We start from the raw sequence: 14,743 nt of genomic DNA, 5'->3' as shown, positions 1-14,743 counted from the left end.
TAACAATGTATTGAAAAATAATTTGGGTATATGGTGTTCCATCTGCACAGAAAGTAGTGTGGTGCCATCTCACATCTTACTTCAGTCCAAATTTTTTTCATTATAGCATTGCAACAGTTTTTTGGATTGATTATGTGTTCATTGTTAGTTGTGTATATTGGTCATCTGATTCTACTTACTTCACTTTGTAATCAGTTTGAAGAAGTTAACAAAGCTGATGCTTTATCTAAAGGCTACTCCAGTTTTGATACCTGAATGATAGTATTACAGAATATAAATTACCCTGATGTTTGACTTGACACCTTGCAAATGGTTAAAGGTGACAGAAGATGGGGAATATTTCATTATTAGAGGAGTTGTGGGGAGAACAGTACCCTGGTACATTGCTGGTGGAGCTATGAATCAGTGTAGCGGTTTTGGAAAGCAATTTGGGAAATGATGCATATTACATAACTAAACTGCCTGTACCCCCTTAACCCAGAGTTAGTATTAGGTTTATACCCAAGGTGGCCTTTGATAAGCATTTTTAGCAGTACTTTTTGTGATAGAAAAAGATTGGAAACAAAATAGTTGCTGCTTGGGAAATGACTAAAGAAATTAGGGTGCATGAATGCAAAGGAATATTTTGTGCTTAAGGAAATTACAAATGTGATTAACACAGAGAAGCATGGAGGAGTGATCTTTATGAACTAGTGCAAATTGAAGTAAACAAAACCAGGAAAACAATACATCTGGTAACTACAGCAATGCAAATGGAAAGACTGGCTGTAAAAAAAATAAAAACGAATGTTGCAAAATTACAAATGATTTGAAAGAAGAGATATCCCCATCTCTTTGCAGAGGTAGGAGATCCGTAAACATGGGGCATTGTGCATATTTTCAGAATTTTTCAGTATTTTGATCAGTGTTGCTGATTTTTTAAGACCTCTTTTTGTTTCTTTTTAAAAAAATACTTTTTATTATATGGGAAGGCTTTGAGGGAGGGGAGAAGGATACTGGGGGAAAATATTGATAAGTTAAAAAGAGAGACACCAATAAAAAAAATTTTTAAACTCAATATGGTGAACACAGAGGAACATGGGAAAACATCTTGGTATCTTTAGATCCTTTTGCTTTCTTCCTGATGATACTGTTCATTGCATAAATAGTCTCCATAATTTCAAACCTCAAATTCCATTTTCCCCAGTATTTTAATGATATGTTTTAATATTTATTGTTATATTTGGAATTTATTCTGGTTGTCTTATTATGAGATATGGATCTAAGCTCAGTGTGCTTTTTCTCTACTCCTTTCCCATATTATCTATTTTCCCCAACAGTTTTTTAAATTTAATTCACTTCCCCAACATTTTGTTTTTTTTCACATTTTAGAAATAGATTTTATTGATTTTTTTTTTGTTTTAATGTAGCCTAGATTTCCCCCTGTACCTCTCTCCCCATCCCATTGAGCCATCCCATATAAGATTTTTTTTTAAGAACAGGAGGATGAAAAGAAAAGAAAATTCAGCAAAATAGGTCAGCACCTTGAAAAAAATATGTTATATAGAATGTTTGACTTCTGCAAGCAAGGGGAGTTGTCTTCTCATGTAGTCTTCTTCTTCGGGGCCTAGCTTGTTGTCTCTGGTTGTGCAACATTCAGTTTTGGATATTTTGTAGTCATCATTTTTTTCTTTTTATGTTTGTTGTACTCATTGTGTACATTGTTTTCCTGGCTCTGTTTACTTCACTCTGTCAGTTCCCCTCCATCTTCCTATACTATTTAGGATTTTTCAAATGCTGGAATATTACTTGCCTTTGGTTTTAATTCTGGACTGGATCACAATGCTTTAAACTTCATTATTTCTTTCTGAATCAGTTTTATCTCTTGTTCATTTTGTTGTTGACAGTATTCTGCTGTTCTCTGTCACTGGGTATCTGAATAATTCAGCTTCCAAAAACTCTTTTCTCTGATTTTATGTAGATGCTTGAAAAATGTTTCTATATTTACCTGGAAAATACTAGCAATTAAAAAACAGATGTTCTTTTGAAAATTGCACACATTGTAGCATAATAAAACTATAAATCAGGTATAAAAATCATTTTCACAGTAAAAGATATTTACTAACAGTTTTTAGTTTATAGTAACAGTGGATACTTTGGTTTATTAGGTGCCAGTACCTATATTTTTGCCTACTCCACCAGAGAGTAATGAAAAAATTCCTGTAGTACCTGAAGAGTTAAAAAATAGAGTATGTTCAGATCCCCTTGCTGGTGAGTTGCTTACAATGACAGCAGATATAATGGCTGAGGAAGAAGAAAAAACAGAAGCTACTGACATTAACAGTGAGTACAATAGTAAGAAGTGTGTGTTGTATAAGCCAATTTACTCAAACTTGTTTTTCAGTTGTGTTTGACTCTTTGTAACCCCATTTGGTGTATTCTTGGCCAAGGTACTAGAGTGATTTGCCATTTCCTTCTCCACCTCATTTTACAGATGAGAAAACTGAGGCAAACAGGGTTAAGTAACTTGTAAGTAACTTGCCCAGGGTCACACAGAGCTAGTAAGTTTCTGAGGTTAGATTATTAGATGAATCTTCCTAACTTTAGCCCTGTTACTCTATCCATTGCTCTACCTAGCTATCCTTACTCAACAGATAGATACTCCAAATGGTCCTCATAATTTAAATCCTGTTCCTCTCTCTGTTCTGTCCTTCCTCCCTCCCCCATTTTTTCTTTATCTCAAATTTTTAGTAATCATGTATTTACCAGTGTTCCCTGTTGTTGGTAATGACTTACCTCTTTGAAACAATGTTCACAGTAATGAAATTACATTTACAACATTTAGCATTTTTATTTTAACAGAATTTGTTCTGTATAGAGATACAGCTGCATCATTAGTGATAGTGGAAGGTGAGCAGTGTCACACACCAGTAATTTAGTAATTGACGCTAGAGAATAATGCTTTTTTGACAGTAGATGACCAACATAGTTCTATTTTAAGCAAAGGTAGCACAAATAATTTGGCATTTCCCTTCTTAAATCCTTCATCAGTTCCTCATTGTAGTTCCTTGAAAGCCTATTACTTAGAAAGTTTTGGAGTGCCAGCTTAGCATTTGTTGTCTTAAATTACATCCTAGCTAAATTAGGAGATGCTCATCATCATTCATCATCACAGAATAGGCCACCAGATGCTATTTTTTTGGCCATAGCAACTCCTGAATGCCATTCTTCAGGGCCGAAGACTATTCTGTGTTAGCAAGACACTGTCATACTAATGGGATCGTGGATCTTTTGAATTATTTAATATGCCAACAGGGTAGTAGGATGATGGCCACAGTGATAGAAAGTTTTTTAGACCTATCAATGGATGGACGTGATTTTATAGTTGAAACATTCTTTCCAGTATACCATATTGCCTCTTTTTTGTTGGTTTTTTTTTGGGGGGGGGCCTAGGCAATGGGGTTAAGTGACTTGCCCAGGGTCACACAGCTAGTAAGTGTTATGTATCTGAGGTCAAATTTGAACTCAGGTCCTCCTGAATCCAGGGCCAGTGCTCTATCCATTGTGTCACCAACTGCCCCCAACCATTTTGCCTCTTAATTATAACTCATAAAGACTTAAAATCCTCATTAAAACTTTGTGAGCCTTCAGATTTTGTGTTGGTTTTGCAAGAAATAGTTTTGGTAGCATAATTCAGGAAGAATGTAAAGATTGTATATAGTCCACAAATACACCTGAATTTATGGATTTCTTAAAGCCACTAAATAAAAAGAGCTTTTGAATGCATTTAAATGAAAGATAACTATAAATATAGTGTGTACTGATTTCATGAAGAGTATAAATCTAACTGAAATTGAACTGTTAGTAGAATTGTGCTGAATCACTATCCACAAAGAACTTTAAATCTTCCTTAAGCTATTAGGCTCATAGCTACATTAGAGGTTTTTTTTTTTTCCCTGCTACCTTGAAATACGTTTAGATAACATTAAAGACACGGTATATGTAGAAGATTAGAAAATCTTGATAGTAGTGGAACATGTATGTTCCATGATCATCATCTACATCTGAATTAACTGGATGGAGAGTAGACCAGAAGGTCAAAAATGTTCATTGTTATGGTGGTGTACAGTGGAATTATGGTTGACAAGTTTACCTCAAATCACATTATTACCTATAGTTCTTCACACATTAACCTGTCAGTTGAGAATCAAATATTAATTATAAGCTTGAGGTCATTGAGTTTACATAGAAAAAAAGTAACATACTAAACTCTTCCAGGTAAAAATGAATGACACTACAAACAATAAAAAGTGTGAAAGCTATATTGGAGGCAGTCTAGTACATTGGGCCGGTTATATGCCAATGGTGACGGACAGGAGATGGACCATAAACAATTGATTGGGAGCCTCTGGATTCAATGCTTTAGTTGCGCTGTTTAGATAAAAATGTTAATAATGAATGTAGAGTAATTGATTCTGTTGTTCAGTGAGGGTATTTGTGATTCCCTTGGAATATGAAATAACATTTTAATCTAAAATGTTTTTGAATATTATTCATCAGAACATTTTCAGAATACTCTGCATGTTAAGGCTATATTATTACTTCATTAATGTGAGAAGTTAGGTAGATTGAAGTTACGTACTTTTTAGATTTGACTGTTGTGGTATAATTATTGGTTATGAAAATGTAAATTTTGTAGGTTTAGACAATTGTTTATTTTTATCCTTTCTGGAATTTTCTATGAGAATTTGGCAGATTTGTTCTTTTTCTTTTGATGTTTAGTGTGTTTTGTTAAGTGCTTTCCCTTGATTTTGTGTTTTCTAAAATTGAATGGAGATGGGATTTCATAATTTTGAATATGTTACATGTTTTGTGGCAGTATTTTTCCACATGTAATCTTTCTGAACTTATTTCAGGTGTAATTATTGAAACAGATGTAATAGTAGATACAGATGCCATGAAGAATTCTGACACAGAAACACAAGCAAATATGCCTGATGTTCCATACGAACCAGACCTCGACATCGAAATCGATTTTCCTAGAGGTACTGAAATATCATTATATACTTTTATTATATTTTTGTTTTATTTTTATAATTTTCCAGTCACTTAAAACTGTAGCATCACTGCCTTTGTTGCCTGGTTCCCTTACTCATTACCTGGAATGGTACAGAAATAGCAAAAAGGCCCTATAGTAGATTTGTTTGGTACCAGTAACAATTGACTAACCTGAATGAGCATGTCATATCTAGGAAACACAGTTGTAGGTTTTCACTAGAATCATAGGAGAGTGGTTCTGAAGTAGTGAGGATTGAACAGGTAGTGTCTTGGGAACTTTTTTGAAAATCAAGACACTATATTTATACTAAGGAGGAAAAGATTAGTTTTTATGTATCTGCCTAGGAAGTTGTCCTACCATGTCGCAGAAGTATCAAATTCTTAGGTATTATCCAGGCAAAATAAAAAATGAAATGAAATAACCAGAATATGTATATCAGTGTGAATTCTTTGTCAGAAGTTACTTTTGACTACAAGGCATACATGAAGTTTTGTAATCTAGCAACAGTTCTATTTTGGGCCCTGTTGTAAGCATCTTGTCTTTCAGAGCTCATGAAATTTTTCTTATTCGTTTTAAATAATCATCTATGGATTTCATGCTGGAATTGTCTCTAATTATAGTTTTCATTTGGTTATAAAAGAGCAGATTTGCTACTTTATTCTTTTTGGGGGGGGGGCGCGGCAGTGAGTGATTGACCTCTCTCCTGGGAAGTGCAGAATGAAAACACAGCCTTACCCAGAACCCAGCCAGGGCTCGTTTGATTTGTAGTCCATCTTAGTCCCCATTATTATTGTAGTTCTGGAACTTAAGACACTTTATATTTTTATGGGAAAGTAACTTAATCTACTTTTTAGCTGCTGAGGAGCTTGACATGGAAAATGAATTTCTATTACCACCTGTCTTTGGGGAAGAATATGAGGAGCAGCCACGACCTCGGTCTAAAAAGAAGGTATAAAATTACAGCTGTCTGCTTCATTTGTTGTGTGTGGTCTTTACTATACCCTTAAGATAAGGAGAAAGTGATCTTTTACATTTTTTTCCCTTAAATTTTAAAAAATGTTTTAAGAGGTGTCATACATAGGTTATTTTGAAGTTACAAGGGCCTTTTCTATCTGGTTCATCTGTAACTTTTTAAAAATAAGTTACTTTACTTACTTAATATTTTACTTATTCTCATAATATACTGTCATTAAACAGTTGCTCAAAAAAATAAAAGTCAGTTCTTTGAACAGGGTGGTTTATGAATATAGATGGCTATTAGAACTAGATAGAGGTATACAGAGATTAACCTAATCGATTTGACCAATAATTTTTCCTGCAGGAGTAGTATCATTGAGTATTTATCACCAGGTTTCTAGATTTAGATTTTCTGAGGTATATCACATCCATTATGGGTCATTGAAACACTTAACTTTGGTAGTTTTAAAAATAATAATTGCTTGTAGGGAACCTGATTATGCGTGCCTATCGTCTCAACGGTAGCTTTTGGAATTTCCTTTCTTTTTTGATGCACAATTAGTTTTAGGTTATGTGTTCATTTAAGGATGCTTTCTAAAAAATAATACCCATCCTGCATTAACTTCCATTTGGAAGACAAACATACTTAAACTCATGTTATATTTTCTCAAAAATGGAGTGATTGTAGAAATGTGATATTCCTGAAGTGACATGTTGGTGGTACTTGAAAGTTTTCTTAACATCAGAAATGTTTTTAAATTCGAAGTATGCAGCTTGTTTTAATATGTATTTTATTTCATCTACATTGCTCAGTGTATCCCTTCTCCCTCCTCAGGAGACAATCCCATATTAGAAGGAAGGGAAAAACAGTTTCCAAAGCTAACAAAAATATTGAGTCTTACTTTATATATAGTATTCCATAGTTACCCACTTTTTGTGGGTGGATGGGTGGGGAGGACGTCTTCTTATATCTCTTCTTAGGGGCCAAACAGTCGTAATTTCACTGCATTCAGCAAAATTTGCAACTGTTACAAGCTTTACTTAACAATTTGAAAATTGTTTTTAAGAGTGGTGATTTGTTACATGCAAAAGAATTTAGGTTTAAAAATTTAAAAAAAAAGTTTACACTGTTGTTTCATTAACAGGGAGCAAAGAGAAAAGCTGTATCAGGATACCAGTCCCATGATGATAGTTCTGACAATTCGGAATGCAGCTTTCCTTTCAAATATACATATGGTGTGAATGCATGGAAACACTGGGTCAAAACTAGGCAACTTGATGAAGATCTACTGGTATCAGATGAACTGAAATCCAGTAAGTATTTTGATTTTGTTTCCTTAGAATTTTATCTTTTGAGCTAGGCTTTTGATTGCTATTTTCATATGAGGGGTGGAGAGGTGGGAGAAGAAACCCAACCAAAAAGAAATCTGTATGAATTAGATTGAATCTTAATGTGTTTGTTTGTAATACTCATAAATTAGTTTTAACCGCGTCGCTATATTATTTTTTTTTCTAGCTAAGTCAGTAAAGTTAAAAGAGGATCTGCTATCTCATACTACAGCTGAACTTAATTATGGGTTGGCCCATTTTGTCAATGAAATCCGAAGGCCAAATGGAGAGAACTATGCACCTGACAGCATCTATTATCTTTGCCTTGGCATCCAAGAGGTTAGTAATTTGGTAGCCCCAGGATATGAAGGTAGAATACTGAAAGCTAGCTTTGATGTTGAGCTTTATGGATATTATTGGTGCAGTTTTGTGAGTTGAGTTAAGAAAGCATTTTTTTTAGATACAGCAAGAGTGGAGGGATGGGGTGAGTAGTATAATTTGGACTTATGTAACCAAGGAGAGACAAAGTTCATTTCCAAGTGATATAGTCTAACCCATGACTCATTTAGTTCTGTGCACTATTCAAATGAGGTAACTGACAAGACAACAATTAGTCTAGACTCATGAGATGGACTTTCATTTTCGTTAGCAACCTCCACTCTTAAATTACTCTGTCTTAGTGAAACTCAGTTTCTCAACAAAATGCAAACTTTTATGCCACCAAGATGTGAAATGTGTGTTTTGAATTAAGCTTGTGAAGAGAGGTCTGTAGGTGAGTTAACAGGACCATTATCATCCTGGATGTTTTTCCACACTTTTTATCATTATCACATATTTCCTTTTAAACTTTTTCTGATTCATTTCTGATAATCTGAAATTTAAAACTAGCCATAGAAAGACGATTTTTCAGCCCTTGGTGATTGTTTTAACTTTTAAAAAGAGTACTTCAGTGGTAATTCATGATTAATTTAGAGTCATTAAGTACTGGTCATTTTCTGCCATAAATTACCCAAAGCTAATGGTTTTCTTTTTTGTATGGGGCTGGGAAGAGGGGAGTGGAGGAACAAGTTTTTGTTAAACACCTACTATATTCCAGGTACTGTGTTAGTAGTGAATAAACTGATTTAAAAAAAAATTATTTTATTTTTGCTAATTTTGTTATGGAAGTAAAGCCCTGATAATTTCTTGATACTCCTAACTGGCTATTTTGATTCTAATAGAATTAATTCTTTTTCCCTTTATTTCTTTAAAATTTTAGTACTTGTGTGGTAGTAATCGAAAAGACAACATATTTATTGATCCAGGTTACCAGACATTTGAACAAGAATTGAGTAAAATTCTTAGAAGTTGGCAACCAAGTATACTTCCAGATGGTAATATTCTTTTTGTTATGAATATTTTCCCTAATATTTTGTGTGCTTATTTAAAATAAACAGATATAAGGTATTAAATTGTATCTAGTTTAAGGATAGTATAAAGAAATAAAGATATGTCAGATAAAGGTGTTAATGATTTTTCTGCTCAGAGAAAATCCATAAATTAAAGCAGTTGTAATCATACAACAGAAATGTTTTTCATATTTTAAAAAGTGATTGTTCTGCTCATCCTTTCTGGAATGGAGCCATATTTTGATTCTACTCTCTTTTTAATAAAAAAGTTTGATGTTTAAAAAAAAAAAGTGATGCTATCATTTCCCCATAATTCCCTCTTTATCCCTATGGATTCCTCTGTTGTAATAAAAACAGTGAGATTACCAAACTAACACATCCACCCATGCTGTTACTATATGCCTTATTCTTCACCTATACTACTGAGTGTCTGCTGAGAGAGGGGAGTTATTTCTTGTCAGTCCTCAGGAAATCAGGTTGAAATTGTTCATTGCCTTCTGATGTCTTTTCTCGTTTCTGCTTTTCTCCTCATCAATTTTTACACTTCTTCCTAAGTTTCTTTCAATCCATAGTCATCATTTTATGGTCCAGTAATACCTCAGTATATTAATATACACCACAATTTAGTCATCCATTTTCCAATTGATGGAAAATGTTTCCCTTTTTTGGCTTTCATTCTATTTTAATGAAATGGAGGGGACTAGAGGTTGATGGTCACAGCATAAGAATGGGCCATCTTTTATCTATTTGTGCAGTTCAAAATTAACCTGAAATTTCAGATAGGAATTTTTTTTGGTCAGTGTGATAAAAATCCCTTGAATCTTTTGGTATTTTGTTTGTGATTGGCATATATTAGAAGTATAAAATGGGCTTGGGAGGGGTACATAAGATTGATTAATATTTCTTAAGGTCACTTTTATATCATTTCTCTACCTCTATTGTCTGTTGCCTTTAATACTTAATTCTTTTTTAAGGGTCAATTTTTTCTCGTGTTGAAGAAGATTATCTCTGGAGGATTAAACAGCTAGGATCACACTCTCCAGTAGCTCTTCTGAACACATTGTTCTACTTTAACACTAAATATTTTGGCCTGAAAACAGTGGAGCAACATTTAAGGCTTTCCTTTGGCACCGTATTTAGGCAGTGGAAAAAAAATTCTGTAACAATGGAAAACAAAGCATGTCTTCGATACCAAGTGTCTTCCTTATGTGGAGCTGATAGTGAAGGTAGAGTAGCCAATTTTTGTTTTGGGGCTGTTTATGACAGGGTTGTCCTTACTTTGTCTAACTGAGGGGACCCCATTGATATGCCAGGTATCCAAGGGTTATACTTAATAAAACTTCAGCAGTTCATAGCCCTGCTTTTCTTCAAAAATAATATTTGTAACATGGTGGCTACCAATTTCAGCTACATGGTGGTTGTTGTTTTTAAAACCCATGAGTTTCCATAGATTAAAATTGCCTTTGTAGCTGTCTTTGTTGTAGTTTAGACTGACAAAATAGCTGTTACTGTATGTTAATGAGCTTAGGAAGTTTTTTTTTGTTATTGTTATTTTTTGAAGATAAAATTACTACTGGAAAAAGAAAACATGAAGATGATGAGCCAGTATTTGAACAAATTGAAAATACAGCCAATCCTTCTAGATGTCCTGTGAAAATGTTTGAATGCTATCTATCAAAAAGGTAAATAGTAATGCATAATAGTATATACTGGTGTATATGAAGTCAACTGGCCATGTCTTGAAGAGTGGGATTAGGATTTTACAACTTCAGGAGCTGTTGTATTTTTTCTTATTTTTAGTTATATTTCTTGCCTTTAACTCCTTCCTCTTCAGTTTCCTGATTCACTTATATTATTCTAGACCCTTTAGTAGATCAGTCAAGTGAGAATTTTGGAATCCAAGTAGAACTTTAAGAAGGTTCTCCAAATTATTAGAATGTTCATTAATGCTTGTTATCCTTTCTGCACTTGAACTTCTGTGACACCAGTCTTGCAAAGCTATTTTGAAAAGACAAAAGTGAGAATCAAGCACTAGTAAGATTTTAAGCAGTATTACTTGGAAACAGAAGTGATGAATATAATGGCTAGTTATATCTTTTTTTTTTAAATGACCAGGGTTTTTTCTAGTATCAGATCAGAGAAAAATTGTCTTTTATTCCCTGTTTACTTTTCAATTTAGAACCCTTAGGATGTTTCCCATCTTTTTCTAATGTGGGTACTTCCTATTTTACAGATTCTCTCCTAGAAGTTCATTTTATAGTGTGAATTTTTATAGGAATGATAATACAGATGATGATTAGTAACTAGGCCAACCCCTAAATGTACTATTGAGAAATGTGATCAAACCACATTAATGGTTGGTAGTTTTGTGATGAGGATAGTGGTGGAAATGGACCTGACAACCAGTGCAATAAGAGCAACTCTCTTCAATAGCTATTTGTATGTGTGAGACTTCATTTAAAAATATTTCTCATGATTTTAATGTTGTAACTGTATGGTCTTCTCATGTACTTTGTAAAACAGTGTTAGAGCACTAATTGTCACATTCTGAGATTAATGGGTCTTGGTTAGATTCTCTAATGGGAAAAGAGAATATTGTAGGAAAATATATATTTATCATATGAAAATGATCTCTCTCTCTCTTTCTCTTTGTCTTTCTCTCTCTCTTTTTCTAATAGTCCACAGAATCTTAATCAAAGAACGGATGTTTTTTATTTGCAACCAGAGTGTTCAAGTTCAACAGACAGTCCTGTCTGGTATACTTCTACTTCACTGGACCGAAACACATTGGAAAATATGCTTGTACGGGTTCTTTTAGTAAAAGATATTTATGATAAAGACAATTATGAACTGGATGAAGACACGGATTAAAATAAACTTCGGAAGCAGTTGGGATAAAACAGCATTAGATAGTCATGCTGCTAGATCTTTATTATGGAAAACGTTTCAAGTTTACTCCTTCTGTTTTGAGTTTTGTAGCAGTGTACCCATACTGGGTATTACCATGTAAATAATCTGTGAGTGAAAGTTGCCATTATTCTATGTAGTGGTTTTAGGATACTTAACAAACACATTCAAATTCTTTTTTTTTTTTATTATTTATTTGATTAGGTATGTTTGTAACTTTTTACATTACAAAATATGAATGAGAATGTGCCATGTGTAATTTCTTTTCTTGTAGTAAGAAACATCCATATTGCACAACTCCACTGTCGCCAAGCTTCCTTGGAAGGGGGCTCTTTTACCGGGTTCTTAACCCAGTGGCTGTCTATGGGTTAGCACTACTAAAGTTTAGAACTTGCAGTGTCTTTCAGAATTTTTAAATAAACTGTAAACTAATAGTTTTTTTTTTTTTTACTTTTTAGTTTCTGAAGCCTTACAAGGTTATGTAGAGAGATTCCATCTTATGTACCAAAAATAGACAAAAGAATGCTGTCAATATTGGTGTACTGTAATGTGAATCTATACTGGTGAAAACAACTCTCTTGTTCCCCTCATTAAAACCTTAGTGTCCTTTCCTCATTTGTGACTTTCTGCATCGCCCCAATAAATAAAATAAATATAAAGAATGACTATAAGTTTAAAGCACATACTCATCAAGACATTTACTTTGTAAAAATGTCTGATGAAATTGCTGTAACTGTCTTCTGTTTTCACTAGCCAAGCATAAGTACCCGAATATCCTTAGCATTCTATTGTAGTTTTTTTTTGCCCCATGTAAATGGACCATAATGCAGTATTAGCTGGAATAATCTGAAACTTTCCCAGTCTATCTCTTGAGTTCACTTATCTGCACTCAAAAATAACTGATGAAATATTATATTGAGTAGAGTTGTTTCAAGCAATACAACCCCAGAAGCAGTAGTTAACAAAAGTTGGGCTTATGTAAATAAGATGGTCTCACATTTTCAGAATTACCAGTGTGGTAATTCTGATACTTTGGATGCTTGTTAGTACAACTCATTAATGTCTAGAGTTCAAATATTAATAGAGAACAATGAAAGAAAGGATTAAGGTGTATCTCAGTGGGAATCATATCTGCTGTTAGATTGTCTTTTAAAATTCAAATTACTTCTTATAGAAGATTACATTAAAAGGCTTTGTGCTTCTGCGTAGCAATTTATACTTTAAGACCCTTTCTTTGAAAAGAAAGAAGTTCATTTAAAATTGTACTTTCCCAGGATACTGAGAAAAATGCTAATTGCAGATCATCAGTAAGAACATATGGCTAACTAAGCATATGTGTAGTAATATTTTCTTTATAGTTACTGAAACATCATGATAACTAATGTAGATTATTTTGCTTGCGGGGAAAATCAAGCTTATTCTCCACAGTGCCCAAGAAATTGCTACATATTCCTAGAATATTCTGCCCTCTTTTGTCAGAAAGATATTTAGTATACCTTACAAAAATATTCATCATTTAGAAAAAATTCACAGGTACAGTGATAATATATACTCAGGCAATAATTATTTGAATTGTTTTGGGCTTATGAAACTTACTTTATAATGCTCCATGTCCTTGAGATTTTTAATAAGTCTCGATAACTTTTCTATTCCTTAATGTGTTTTATATTTGTTGATTAAAAAAAATCAGGTTGCCAGTAGCAAATCTTGATAGCACTTTTCTAAAATAGATTGCTACTTTTCTATTTAACTGAGTAAGCAGGTCCCAGTTTATAATGCAAAAAATGACTGTCTCAATCTTTTCCCAATTTTTAGAACATTAATCATAATCAGGCCCTTACAAATACTTACACTTTAGCTACATATTGATGACATTAGAAAATAGTTAATACAAATACCCTTTTATTCCACATAAAATGGTGCTACTAATCTATCAAGGGCAATAATGTTTTTTTTTCCAAATGTCTTCTAACATGCAGTTAACCAAATATAAATAATTGGCATGATATCAGTGAGCAAGAAGGTTCTGCCATACTGCTATTTACATTAACCATTTTTTTCCCCCACAATTTTAATGATGATTCAAAAATATCTATTTTCTTGAATTGGCAATATAATTCAGACCTTGACACAATTCAAGATTTAAATTATAAACTTTATTTTAGCCCAGCAATTGTTTATTTTCCAAAATTAGTTAATTGTAATATGGAAGTTTTACTAGTCTGAGGTTCTTCTTCCAAACCACATTTCCTTTCATTCCTGGGTTGTTGTTTGTGTAGTTATAGATGCCATTGAGGACATGGAGGTTCTCTATTGTTCTTTGGTGATTTTTGAATGTAGCATTTGGTAAACATGACTTTGCATTGTCTTAAATATGCTGGGCTGTGAGAGCTGCTGGATTTTCTTTGGGGTGGGGGCGGGAGCTTGTTCACAGAGTATATTTTGCCATCATTGAGTACAAGTTATCCTCACCACATTAAGTAAAATGATTTTCTTAGATAATTGAGTCTCCATAACTCATTCCTTTAAGTTGTTTTTTTTTTTAACTTTTGTTAGAAGGCAGGCGAAGATACTAAAAGAGTTTGGTTAGGTAAGAAGTTTAATATCTTTATCACTATAATAATACTTGATATTTAAATAGTTTTTTTTATCTGTAAGTTGCAAGAACTGGTTCATGGTTTTCTTTTTATTAAAAAGTTGTTACTAATTTACATGGTGTTACATGGTGAAATTCTGGAATGGGAAGAAGGTGTATATTGTACTATGCATTTGGATGTTTTCAGTATTTTCCTGGCAGTTAACTGGGATTTGATTTTTTTTTTTCAGTTTATTTATAACATTTAAAAAATAAATAGAAGAGCTATCCCCAAATTGAGAAATTTTAGGTTATTTCATTCACCAATGTCCTGGGCCTATTTTTTAAAAGATTTTTTTATTGTCTAAGACTATCATAAGCATTTATTAAGGAACAATTTAATTTTATCTATTACAAATGTCAGTTATTCTTGGTTCCAGTAAGTCAGCATTGCCCCAGTCATCCTTCAGTACACACAAACATTTTGAAAACCTAAATTTTTTTTTTTAGTATTTAAGAATTAATTTCCTTTCCTCAATTACAATTTTA

General features: G+C 33.1%; 1 protein-coding gene across 2 annotated transcripts in view; it reads left to right on the top strand.

Moving 5' to 3' along the window:
* ZMYM2 (zinc finger MYM-type containing 2) overlaps nucleotides 1-14,330 on the top strand; it is a 94,947-nt gene extending 80,617 nt beyond the window's left edge. For both annotated transcript variants that reach the window (XM_020968773.2, XM_020968772.2), the window contains 9 exons: nucleotides 2,148-2,322; nucleotides 4,896-5,024; nucleotides 5,893-5,987; nucleotides 7,141-7,309; nucleotides 7,512-7,663; nucleotides 8,583-8,697; nucleotides 9,687-9,938; nucleotides 10,274-10,394; nucleotides 11,391-14,330. In XM_020968773.2, the coding sequence (XP_020824432.1) occupies nucleotides 2,148-2,322; nucleotides 4,896-5,024; nucleotides 5,893-5,987; nucleotides 7,141-7,309; nucleotides 7,512-7,663; nucleotides 8,583-8,697; nucleotides 9,687-9,938; nucleotides 10,274-10,394; nucleotides 11,391-11,583 (1,401 nt within the window). In that variant the 3' untranslated portion in view covers nucleotides 11,584-14,330. The remainder of the gene's footprint in view (nucleotides 1-2,147; nucleotides 2,323-4,895; nucleotides 5,025-5,892; nucleotides 5,988-7,140; nucleotides 7,310-7,511; nucleotides 7,664-8,582; nucleotides 8,698-9,686; nucleotides 9,939-10,273; nucleotides 10,395-11,390) is intronic.
* Nucleotides 14,331-14,743: the final 413 nt, after the last annotated feature.

This window comes from Phascolarctos cinereus, unplaced genomic scaffold (genome assembly GCF_003287225.1).
Source record: "Phascolarctos cinereus isolate Bilbo 61053 unplaced genomic scaffold, phaCin_HiC Scaffold_726;HRSCAF=1367, whole genome shotgun sequence".
NCBI lineage: Eukaryota > Metazoa > Chordata > Mammalia > Diprotodontia > Phascolarctidae > Phascolarctos > Phascolarctos cinereus.
Note: the sequence above shows the minus strand (reverse complement) of the source record. Positions and strands in the feature narration are given on the sequence as shown.